Source organism: Gigantopelta aegis, chromosome 4 (genome assembly GCF_016097555.1).
Source record: "Gigantopelta aegis isolate Gae_Host chromosome 4, Gae_host_genome, whole genome shotgun sequence".
Classification (NCBI taxonomy): Eukaryota; Metazoa; Mollusca; class Gastropoda; order Neomphalida; family Peltospiridae; genus Gigantopelta; species Gigantopelta aegis.
In genome coordinates this window covers 58,472,957-58,485,188 of record NC_054702.1, presented here as the reverse complement: position 1 = coordinate 58,485,188, position 12,232 = coordinate 58,472,957, and the positions used below count along the sequence as shown (strand labels likewise).

The window sequence follows — 12,232 nt, the reverse complement described above, 5'->3', positions numbered from 1 at the left end:
AGCATTGCAGAAACCCAAATATTTTTGAACAAAATAAAATTATGTTGCCAAATTACAATTTAATGTTTTTTTTAAACATTGGTTTTAAAATTTGCAACTGGTGAGTTTGGTGTGTGTTTACAAGTATCCCTGCTTTCTAGGGCACTGGGTGGGAATCTATTGGAAGACAATAAATCCCATGGCACCTCATTTGAGTTCTCTATACTAAAAGAGCTACAGGGCTAGCTCTGAGTGAGCAAAACTATTTGCCAAATTGTTTATTAAACTTTAAAAAGTTCAGAAATTGTCAGTTATTTTCTAAAAAAATGTCAATTATTTCGCCAAACTAAAATAAAATTCGTCAACTGTTTTTAAAATTCGCAATTGGCAAATGTGACGAGTGCCAGAGCTAGCCCTGAGCTACAACCCCTACACCCCCAGCCCCAACCGATATGAAATAACATATAAAAACAAGTGATGTTAGTTTTGTAATTATTCTTCTGAAGATGACACTATTTACATTTGTAGATATGTCATGATTGAACATTGGTGAAATTATCTACAAGTACAAAGTACTTGTTTTCCCAATGTATCAGATTGTATAAACAGAACACCAGTGACATGCCGTATGAACATGTTGTTAAATATTTATGGAATGCTGATTGCTTTCCACATATGTGTGCCATAAAATTGATTTACTGTCCCAACATGTCACTGTTTAGATTTAGGACTTTTATTGATTGAAAAATAAAACATGTGTTAAGTTACTGCATATAATAATTATGTGAATTGTTGTAGGATTACTAATAATATTAGGATTGTTTTTGATTGAAAGATAAAACACAACAGATAATAATTAATATATGAATTGGTGTTGTACTATTTGGTGTTGTTTTTATGTTAAATCCTTTAGTGAATTTATTGCATGTACATGATGTAGATTGGAAAGCAAACATTTGATGCACTCTTTAGCTTGTAAATAATGAATAAAAAGAGATCAACTTGTTAAATATATTTAATTTGTTTAATTTTTTTTTTTAAATTATATAAAAATGAGGATAAAAATAAATTGGAACTTTTTGCATGATATTAATTACCATTAAGCATGATAATTCAAGATATTGTGATAAAGTTACCGGTAAAATACATTTAAATTCTTGTACCAAAAGATATTTTATTTTAACTAGTCACGAATATAGGTCTACTACATTTATTGGCAAACATGTTTTCATACTGAACTGATCTACTAGAATTAAAAATATTAATTGGGTACTACAAATTTCACACATACACATTTTCAGTTGTTGAATGGATATTTACACAACACACGTGTGTGAACTCCTTTTTTTTTGAGGAAGCACTGACAATTACATACTTGTAAGCAGAGTTCATTTAGTGGAGGTTAAATGGATAATGAATGTTTTGACTACACAGGCAGTCGTCGAACATGTGGGCAAAGGCAAAGCATACGATTATGCCTGCCATCAAGGCAAGGAGACTATCACATGCTGAAATAGAAACAGCATGTGACAGGTAACTATGACAATGAACAACACCTTTTACTGGTGGGTGTCCGTTTTGCTGCGCAGTTCCTAACCTTTTTGTAGCACAGGGCTGAATGTTGCTATTAAAGGAATATATGTATTCACTTTGAAAAATAAACCTTTTCTTTTGATAATCACATATTCACCAACTTCATTTAGTGTTTTCCCTAGAAATTGGCAAGGCATGGTTGACTAAACACTTTGGCAGGGTTTCTGCCAGAGGGTAAAATGGGTATGGCGGCATACCCAAATATTATGCAGATTGAATTTTTTTGAGTTACCTAACCTTTTGACAAAGTTAATGACTCTTATCTTTACTATATGATTTTCTTAACCCTAACCCTAAACCTAACCCATGTTCTTTCTGGGGGAGGCCCCTACCCATAGGCCCTACCCGCTGTCGACTGCGTTTGCATTATAAATATCCACAGTGCCATACCCAAAAATTTCTTTTTGACAGAAACCCTGTTTGAGGATATTTTTATTATATTCAAGGCACATATTTTTTCATTACGGAAAATACATGTAGTTAATTAAAATTAAATTTAATTAATATGTGCTTGCTTTGATGGTGTGGTAAAATAAATGAACAGGGACAATATGTAACTACATATACAATTCAGCTCCAGTTGAAAGATATTTGAAGGGGTGTTCGAGACATTTAGTGTTACTGGGGTATATTCTCATGGCAGCAAGGTGTTGATGGGGGTAAGATAACTAGACTACTGAAACATGGCAGGCATAGCAAAGTGCCATGCTAAAACACACTAGGGAAAATACTATAATGATCCTATATCTATAAGCCACATATTTTTGTATTTACATGTCTTTGTACTGTAATGTAGTCACTCGGATAAAAATATGTTTAATGTCTATTTGTTAATTAAATTTAATACTGTAGTTGCATGTATTATTATGATCATACAGCATGTATGTGTACATACACATGTAGAGAAAAGTATGGATATGATCAATATTTATTTTAATTATTTTATTTTCGTTACATTTTATCTAAACTGACAGTCTTAAATGTGCTTATAACTAATTATAGTGGTGTGCTTTTTTTTTTTAGCTTTTTACTTATATTAGCTTTATTTTGTGCATAAAATAATTCTCAGTAAGTAAACTTAAATTGATCTGAATTGCTATAAATTAACCTTTAATTTAAGTGTGGTGTAGAGTTTTCAACATTTTAAATACCATTTCAGCTTTTATTTATAAATGGGTATTACTTCTCTATTACTATTATTCTTAGTGTCTTCTATTAAATCTGTGCTTTGTAAAGTTTCTACGTACATGTATACAGTGATTGGTAAACAAGAATCAGTTTGTAGAAATTTTATTTTTTAGTGGTGAGAATATATATAATATGTACAATTTTCATAATTTACATTTTTTTTTTTACTTCATGTGGTTGCAACAATAGTTAAAATGACAGCCAAAAAAATCCAAATTATTTCTAAATACAAGCATTCGGAGAATATACAGCTAAAACAATACATGTCCCCTACTGGGTCAAACAAAGTTTCTTATCTCCTTAGTTCAAGGGCCATAACTCTTTAAAACAAATGGGCCAATCTGTAATAAAGCAATACTCAAAATATCAGCTCAATACATTGAGGCATTGTGAATTTGTTTTTATAAAAAGCTATATGCGGGACAGATGGACAGAGCTTACAGGGCACAGTATTTCATGTAAACCATTGTTTTGTTTACACAATTTAAAATTTATATGAACTGAACTGACAATCAGTTACTAGGTAAACAGTTATAATTTAATATATTTTCAAACTTGAGGATGACTGGAACTTTATCAATTGTGTATTCCAAGAATGTACTAGTCTGATTTTTAGACACTTTGTGCACAGCATATTGGTAGTAAATACATTGTGTAAGTTTGTTTAAAACACATTTTAAATGTCAGTGTTGTACAGAGCTATACATGTAGTACAAGTGTGTTGGGTTAAAGACAGCAAATATAATTAATATCTACATGTAATATCAAACAATCAGTAACATACAGTATTAGTTAAAGTAGGTAAAATTAAAAAAAAAATAACTTCCAGTTAAGATTTTAAAATACTTTCCTATGGTTTTACTACTGTTTCACCCATATTTTTTATATTATGTGTAAAATAATTGGGCAAATATTCTGACCACTTGGAAATAAACGTTTCAGAAACTAAATTAGTAAGCGAATATGTGTACATGTACATGTTGCTGTAATGCGAACACAGAGGGATTAATCTAACCCCCAAATTTAGTGAATTTTCCCCATTATATTAACATTGGAGAGGAAATAACATAAAGAATTAAAAACATTGCTTTACAATTTGCCTCAAGTGAAGAAGAGTACACAGTCTAGTGAATCGTACTGCTTGCCATCCTAAAGTTAAAACTAAATGTTAGATTAATCCCTGACAAAGTTTTAATTGTGTTGGACATTATAGAGTCATGTTTATGTATGTGTGGCATATATATAATGCATTGAATAGAGCTAGATACACTGCATACTATATTGTAGTATATATTTATGCCAGTCTTTAGTGTGTTGGTATGAGATGGAAATTCTTTAGATAGTGCAGTAGTGCAGTGGTTGTGGAATGCTTGTATATATCATAATGTTGAGGCATTTACTCACTTGTGTGCTAATGTACTGTTTTGAGGGTATAAGCTAGTCTCTATAGGGTGACATTATCAAACCATGAGAGTAATTGATTATTGTTCATTTAGTATTTGAACATCAGCTCTTTTATTGCATACCTACTCAATCTTATTATAGCGATAAAAACATTTTCAAACCATGTGATAAATTTATCTTGTATCGCACATATGTGCAATCTTGACCAGAACTTTTAAATGGGGAATTCCCTTTTTATTTTTACTGCAGTTAGCGCCTTTTAGTTACTGACGTCATATATGGTTTCCAAATTATGTCATAACATATTTGAAACATTACACAAGACTGTCACAGTGTATGATTCTTAGCGTTAAGTAAATCCATAAAAGGTGTATTAATCATAGATTTAAGAAAGAGTTGTTATGACGTTAAATTAAAAACGTTTTTGCAATAACATAAAAGAAGGTATGTAATAAATACAGAACTTCACATACTTTATTGCACTCGTTTATTTTGCATAATAACATACCAGTTGACCCCTACGTGGTCTCGTGATATATATTCTTGCACAAAATAAACTCGTGCAATAAATAGGAAGTGAAAACAACGTATGTGAAGTTTTGTATATTTATTATTGAGTCATTCATGTAATACACATACCTTGCATTTAATCTCAAACTTGGAAAATAAAATTATAAATAATAAAAGAAGACCCCCAGCAACAAACAAACAAAAAACATACACTCCGACACCCCTGCCCATATGCATATTGATACATATTCAAGTATGTAATAAATTTTGACTTAATAAACTAATATGAGTTTGTTGAACACATGCATATATGCATGCATATATATGTATATGTATGTATATATATATATATATATAATTAATACAATCATGTCAGTTTCTTCTTCTGTTTTTTTTTTGTTTTACAACTACATGTACAAGTAAACAATATCTTATAACTTCTTCTTATTGTTTTATTGAAAAATATATAATTAAGTTACAAATGATTAAATATGTTGAAAGTTGGGGCCCCTTTCTTGCTTTTAATTAATTTAAAGGCCCATTCTTAGATGATACAAACATTTTAATTAATTTAAAGGCCCATTCTTAGATGATACAAACATTTTAATTAATTTAAAGGCCCATTCTTAGATGATACAAACAGTTTAATTAATTTAAAGGCCCATTCTTAGATGATACAAACATTTTAACTCGTTATTATTTTAGGGGTGGGACGTAGCCCAGTGGTATCAAAGGCTCTGGTATGTGCTATCCTGTCTGGGATTGTGCATATTAAAGATCCCTTGCTACTAATGGAAAAATGGAAAAAAATTTTACATCCAATAACCAAAGATTACTAAATCAAGAAGGAAATGTTTTATTTAACGACACACTCAACACATTTTATTTACGGTTATAATGTGTCAGACATATGATTAAGGACCACACAGATATTGAAAGAGGAAACCCGCTGTCGCCACTTCATGGGCTTCTCTTTTCGATTAGCAGCAATGGATCTTTTATATGCACCATCCCACAGACAGGGTAGTACATACCACGATCTTTGATATGCCAGTCGTGGTGCACTGGCTGGAACGAGAAATAGCCCAATGGTCCACCGACGTAGATCGATCCCAGACCGACCGCGCATTGAGCCAACGCTTTACCACTGGGCTACATCCCGCCCCTGCTAAATCAATGTGCTCTAGTGTTGTCGTTAAATAAAATAAACATTTTTTATTATTATTATTTTAGTACATGTACTATTAAAGCTGCATGTAAGTTGCCCACTAATGACATTCAAACTGGATAATCTAACATGAAACCAGTTGACTGCATTGATCTCTTTACACATCATGATAGGTCAATTTTGCTTGACAATATATGAATTCGGGATAACTTATAAATATAAAATACCCATATTATCTTAATGTCAAGTATTTATTTAATTGTTATTTCTAAAAGAAGCAAAATATAATATATTTATGTATGTTACATGTATATCAGTGCCGGTGTGTGTAATAAGTGTTGGTGTGTAAGAGTACATGGGTATGTAGAGGCTGAATGTTTATTATTATTTTTATTTCCACTGCTTTGGGGAACTGGCAGCCCATAAAAAAAACATCCCCCCCCCCCCCCTCGTCCCGAAATTATTGTTTGGACCCATATGATTGACAGATGTAAAACATGTATAACTGATCCTGAGAATACAAATTATAAACTCCCTTTTATTATAAGGATTTTGAATCTGCCAAATAATCTTAAAGGGACATACCCTGTAGTTTCAACCCGTGAAAATTAACACTAAGTTCAGTTAATCTACAAACCTATAACACATTTGGATAAAGTTACAATTGAATGAAACATGATTCTGTGACTTTGAAATGGTGAAATAGCCTCTAAAATAGATTAAAACTGGACTCCATACATGTAGCTGTTACTTCTCAAAAATATGACAAATGCATTTTGTGATATTAAAAACACTATGATGACCAAAAACACTTCGAATGTACGGAAATGGATAATCTAAACAATAAAATCTAAGTAAAGTACATGTATGACTTCAGTTATCAAAAACGGCTCTAATGGGTGTATACTACCAAATCAAATCCCATAGACGACAATAGTAACATATGTGGCTAAAACTCCTACCTGCAACGTATCAACCGACATAAACGCCACGGATATAAATACTACCACCCCTTACACTTAAAGTGAATCAGGAAAAAAGGGGGGTCAAGCTGCTCGTTTCTGAGATAACGGGTAGCGTCTATGACTACCCTAGTTTCGCACAAAATTCGAGTACTTTTTTTTACAGGTACCCCATACATGTTTCAAGCACAAGGCTACTTGACACATTGGTACTAGATGAAATAAAATTGCATATTTTTTTTACCCAGATGAAACTTATTTTTTACAACCAACACACTCACATTTATAACCAATCACAGGACTTGTGGTGTTCACTTCTCTATCAAAAGTTGGGTGCACCTCGAACTTTGATCCAGCCGGAAGTTATTTGGTTTAGTACTACCTATACTGATAACATACATTTTTCAAAAAGTGTCCAGCTATGTGTCTTTATGACAACCAGTGTCTGGTGTATTCTGACATAAACTGACAACCTCACTGAAACTGTTGTTTCTACAGTGCAACCTAATATAATGTACACCTCAAAAGGCTTATATATTGCACACAGTTTTGTACAAATGCAATATGTCATATTAAACAACAAAATGTTTTAAAATAAAACTCTTGAAGATATTTACTTTCAATTGGGTGTGTGTACTCAGGTATATATGTAGAGATAACAAAGATAGTCAGAGTACCTCTACCCCTTTAAAGAATTCCATTAAAACACATGCACTTGATTGACCCCTAGATTATGAAGACCTTAACAGGCACATCAAAGAAATATCAGTATTAAAAAAATGCACTGTCTGAGGAAGGAAACACAAACATGACTGTACCTGTGTGAAGTAATGCCTTAATGTCCTGAACATTAGTGTTGGGAGGAAATCCTGTATGCTGGGTGTGGGTGTCTTCAAGTTACCAGGTATGGGAATTTAAAATCCATCGGCCATGCTGATTTTCATAATGAACCATCAAAACCATTGGCAGCCACCAATATTCCTGACTATATTTTATTTATAGTCTACTGTAGTTGGAGGTTTTAATAGTTGTGATATCTGGAATTATCATGCAGCTTTCACACATTTATTTTTGATTAATTACAGAAAAAAACTATTTTTAACTGACAAAATTACCCGAACATCTATTTTCTTGCATTATTTTCTAATCCGGATGAATACAATATGTATATTAGATGTATTCCTACAATCTGTAATCCAGCATTTTATTTAGCTAGTAACATTAGGTAATACAGCTTTAACAATAAAATAAATTATCAACTTAATCCAAGGCAGATAATCAAATCTCACAAAATTGGTTCTGAATTTAGTATAAACTCAAAATGCTTTTCATGAGAGCTAACTAAGTGATTATTAAAAGAAAAAAAATGATCTGGAGATCTAAGTATATGTTTAACAACCTTATTGTTATGTACAAATAAGAACAGAAGGCACAATAGTGACAACAAATTTAATTATGTTTTTGGTAAAGTTTTTCTTCAAATTTACTTTACATTTTGCATAAAACTACAAATTTGTCTAAAATATAACTTAGCACCCTATAAATATGTCAAAATGACAATAAAAATCAAGTTCTTTACAAATTTGAGTTTTCAGAATTTCATAGATAAAAAATTAACAATGTTAATGGAAACTAAAGACATTAACCCACTATTGGCACATGCTATTTTTAATATAAAAATAAATTGCTATTAAAATCTTAGTTCAGGTTGCCTATATATAATACCATATTTAAGAGCAGTTGTATAATACCATGTAAAAAGAAATTATTGAAATCTTTACAGTATGAATTATAGGCCAAAACCAACTTTTCTTCAGTGCTAACTTTGATTCAAACTCCATTCAGAGCCATGTACAGAGATTATTGTCACGGTCAAGGTCATTGTGAACTTGCATGATCGAGTGATGGCTAATTAATCAACCAGTATAGTTTAATTAAATAAAATGACAAAATCATAATATTTTTTATTATGCACTGAATATGTGCTATAGGGTGTATACTACCAAATCAAATCCCATAGACGACAATAGTAACATATGTGGCTAAAACTCCTACCTGCAACGTATCAACCGACATAAACGCCGCGGATATAAATACTACCACCCCTTACACTTAAAGTGTCAGAAAAAAATTGGGGGTCAAGCTGCTCGTTTCTGAGATAACGGGTAGCGTCTATGACTACCCTAGTTTCGCACAAAATTCGAGTACTTTTTTTTACAGGTACCCCATACATGTTTCAAGCACAAGGCTACTTGACACATTGGTACTAGATGAAATAAAATTGCTTATTTTTTTTACCCAGATAAAACTATTATTTTTTACAACCAACACACTCACATTTATAACCAATCACAGGACTTGTGGTGTTCACTTCTCTTTCAAAAGTTGGGTGCACCTCGAACTTTGACCCAGCCGGAAGTTATTTGGTTTAGTACTACCTAATAGTAAAAAAAATGTCTTAGTGTTTAAAAACTAGGGTATGTCCCTTTAAAAATAATGAAATAATGTCAAAATTAAATCTACATTTGACACTACAGTGTGTGCTAATACATGTATATTATTCCTGTGCTATTTAAGGATTGGCTGGGTAGGGGTTTTTACATTCATTAGAGTACATGTGCACATGTATGAACAAAAGAAATCATCTGTAAACTCTGTGAATCGGCATATGTTTTTTTTTTTTTGTTCATACCCCGATGAGCATAAAAGAAATAACAGACAATCTTTATAATTAAATTTAAAATATACTTACTAATTGTAATATGACACTAAAAGTTCATATTTTATTTTGATTAATTTTTTTTGGTTCATAAACGCTCAATGAGACCAATAAATAGTGACGTCATCTGGTATGACATTCCCTGATGATGTTATTTTTACATTATCAAGACATGAATAAACTCCCATCGCTAGGGCTGGACTAATGGGATGATGTTAAATTGTAATGAATGTGATGGAAATTTAATTATACGGTTATGGATAACATGCATGGGTTTGTACATGGTATGTGAGGGTGTGAAATATTTATGGATTTTCTCATTTTTGTATTTTATGAATAGGTTTAGTGTTTAAAGGTAATCCTCCTGTTAACAGTATATAGTTTGTAAAATGCTGTATCTTGACTTAACTCTTTACAAAAGTGGAATAAAGAATATACATATAATATGTAAGTAAATATGCTTGAGCTAAACACACCCAGGCCTTCTATATACTCGCCTAATTTGTATATATATAACTGTTTATGGTATGTGATATATTTTAAAGGTTTTTTTAAAGTACCATGTACTTGTATTTGTGAATGAATTAAAGTTTTAAATATAATTTGTCATTTGATTTACCTAGCAAACAAATAATTCCTGGTGAATATAATTATACTAATAGATTTTCAACTAGGTAAAAACTCCTACCAGAACTAATAATAGTTTCCTTTTGAAAAATAAATAAATCTAAACAGTTAAAATAGACTTTACAGACTTCTAATTAAAAAGTAAAACATTTGTTCAGCATGTACCAATAGATTAAGTGATATATACATGTATGTCAACACTTTGTAAACTCATGTAAAACATGCTCTGTTCTGAACTCATTACCTGCTTTTTATACGAGACCAAAAATAATATCAGTACATTATTAGCTTAAAAATAATAATTTTCTTACTTTTCCTGTTTTTTGTGTGTGTTTTTAGTGATAATTTGAATATTTCTAAAAGGTCATTTAATGTAATACTTAAAAATAGCACTATTCTGCAAAAAAAGCAAGAAAAAAAAGGCGCAATATCCTAGTAATTCATTGAAAAACATAAGAGATGGTACATGTATACTGGCATACATGTAGATGTTCACATATGGAAATAAATAAATTTAAAGCAACAAAAATACAAAAACATGTCAGTTTTTAATTCAGACAGATATTTTCCTTGAAAGCTTTTTTTTTATGACAATACTAATTTTACATTTCTTATGTTTTTAATTTTTTACTTATAAACTTTCATCATACACAAATGTCGACATTGTTTGATGACTGTAATTAATGTCTGAAAGCCTTGTGACTGCATACTAATGTCTGTAAACCATGTGACTATATTCTAATGTCTGTAGACCTTGTGACTATGTTCTAATGTCTGTAGACCGTGTGACTATGTTCTAATGTCTGTAGACCGCGTGACTATGTTCTAATGTCTGTAGACCGTGTGACTATGTTCTAATGTCTGTAGACCGTGTGACTATGTTCTAATGTCTGTAGACCGTGTGACTATGTTCTAATGTCTGTAGACCGCGTGACTATGTTCTAATGTCTGTAGATCGTGTGACTATGTTCTAATGTCTGTAGACCGTGTGACTATGTTCTAATGTCTGTAGACCTTTTGACTATATTCTAATGTCTGTAAACCGTGTGACTATGTTTCAGTGTTGGTGCCAGTTTGGATACGATCTCCTTCCAGAAGCTTGACTTTGGTGAGACCCAGACCCTGGACATTTTCTACAATGCCGATGTAGCCATCATTGACATGACGGTGCCCATCCAGCAGGCGCCGTTGTTCTACCACATCGGCGTGAGGCAGAGCCTCGGAATGAAGCACAACATCGTTACCTGCTTCGATGTCGACTCCGAAATGACGCTCTCACTCAGGGTAGTAAAGTTTGTTTTATTTAACAATGCCACTAGAGCACATTGATTTTTTATCTTATCATCGGCTATTGGACATCAAACATATGGTCATTCTGACACTGTTTTTTAGAGGAAACCCGCTGTCACCACATATTCTACTCTTTTACGACAGGCAGCAAGGGATCTTTTATTTGCTCTTCCCACAGGCAGGATAGCACAAACGAATGGCCTTTGTTGAACCAGTTATGGATCACTGGTCAGTGCAAGTGGTTTACACCTACCCATTGAGCCTTGCGGAGCACTCACTCAGGGTTTGGAGTCGGTATCTGGATTAAAAATCCCATGCTTTGACTGGGATCCGAACCCAGTACCTACCAGCCTGTGGATGGCCTAACCACGTCACCGAGGCCGGTGTCACTCACTCAGGGTAGGTGCTAGCTTTAATTAGCAATGAACTGTGTACATTTTCATTTCAAATTATTTTCGTGCGTATATCCAGTTAAGGTTCAAGCACGCTGTCCTTGGCACACACCTCAGCTATCTGGGCTGTCTGTCCAGGACAGTGGGTTAGTTGGTTAGTTGGTTGGTGAGAGAGAAGAGAGTGTAGTGGCCTTACACCTACCCACTGAGCCCTTAAGAACTCAATCTGAGTGGGAGCCGGTACCGGGCTGCGAACCCTGTACCTACCAGCTTGTATTCCGATGGCTTAACCACTGTGCCACCGAGGCCGGTACATACATGTGTGTATCAAAAACGTCAACCAGATCTGTTAAATGCACCATGTAAAGAGAAAAATAATGGTTATTACAAAACACCCAAA

The 12,232-nt window shown here is 32.7% G+C and overlaps 1 protein-coding gene across 2 annotated transcripts in view; it reads left to right on the top strand.

Moving 5' to 3' along the window:
- LOC121370825 (mitogen-activated protein kinase kinase kinase 15-like) overlaps nucleotides 1–12,232 on the top strand; it is a 74,340-nt gene that overhangs the window by 8,154 nt on the left and 53,954 nt on the right. For both annotated transcript variants that reach the window (XM_041496315.1, XM_041496314.1), the window contains exon 3: nucleotides 11,212–11,434. In XM_041496315.1, the coding sequence (XP_041352249.1) occupies nucleotides 11,212–11,434 (223 nt within the window). The remainder of the gene's footprint in view (nucleotides 1–11,211; nucleotides 11,435–12,232) is intronic.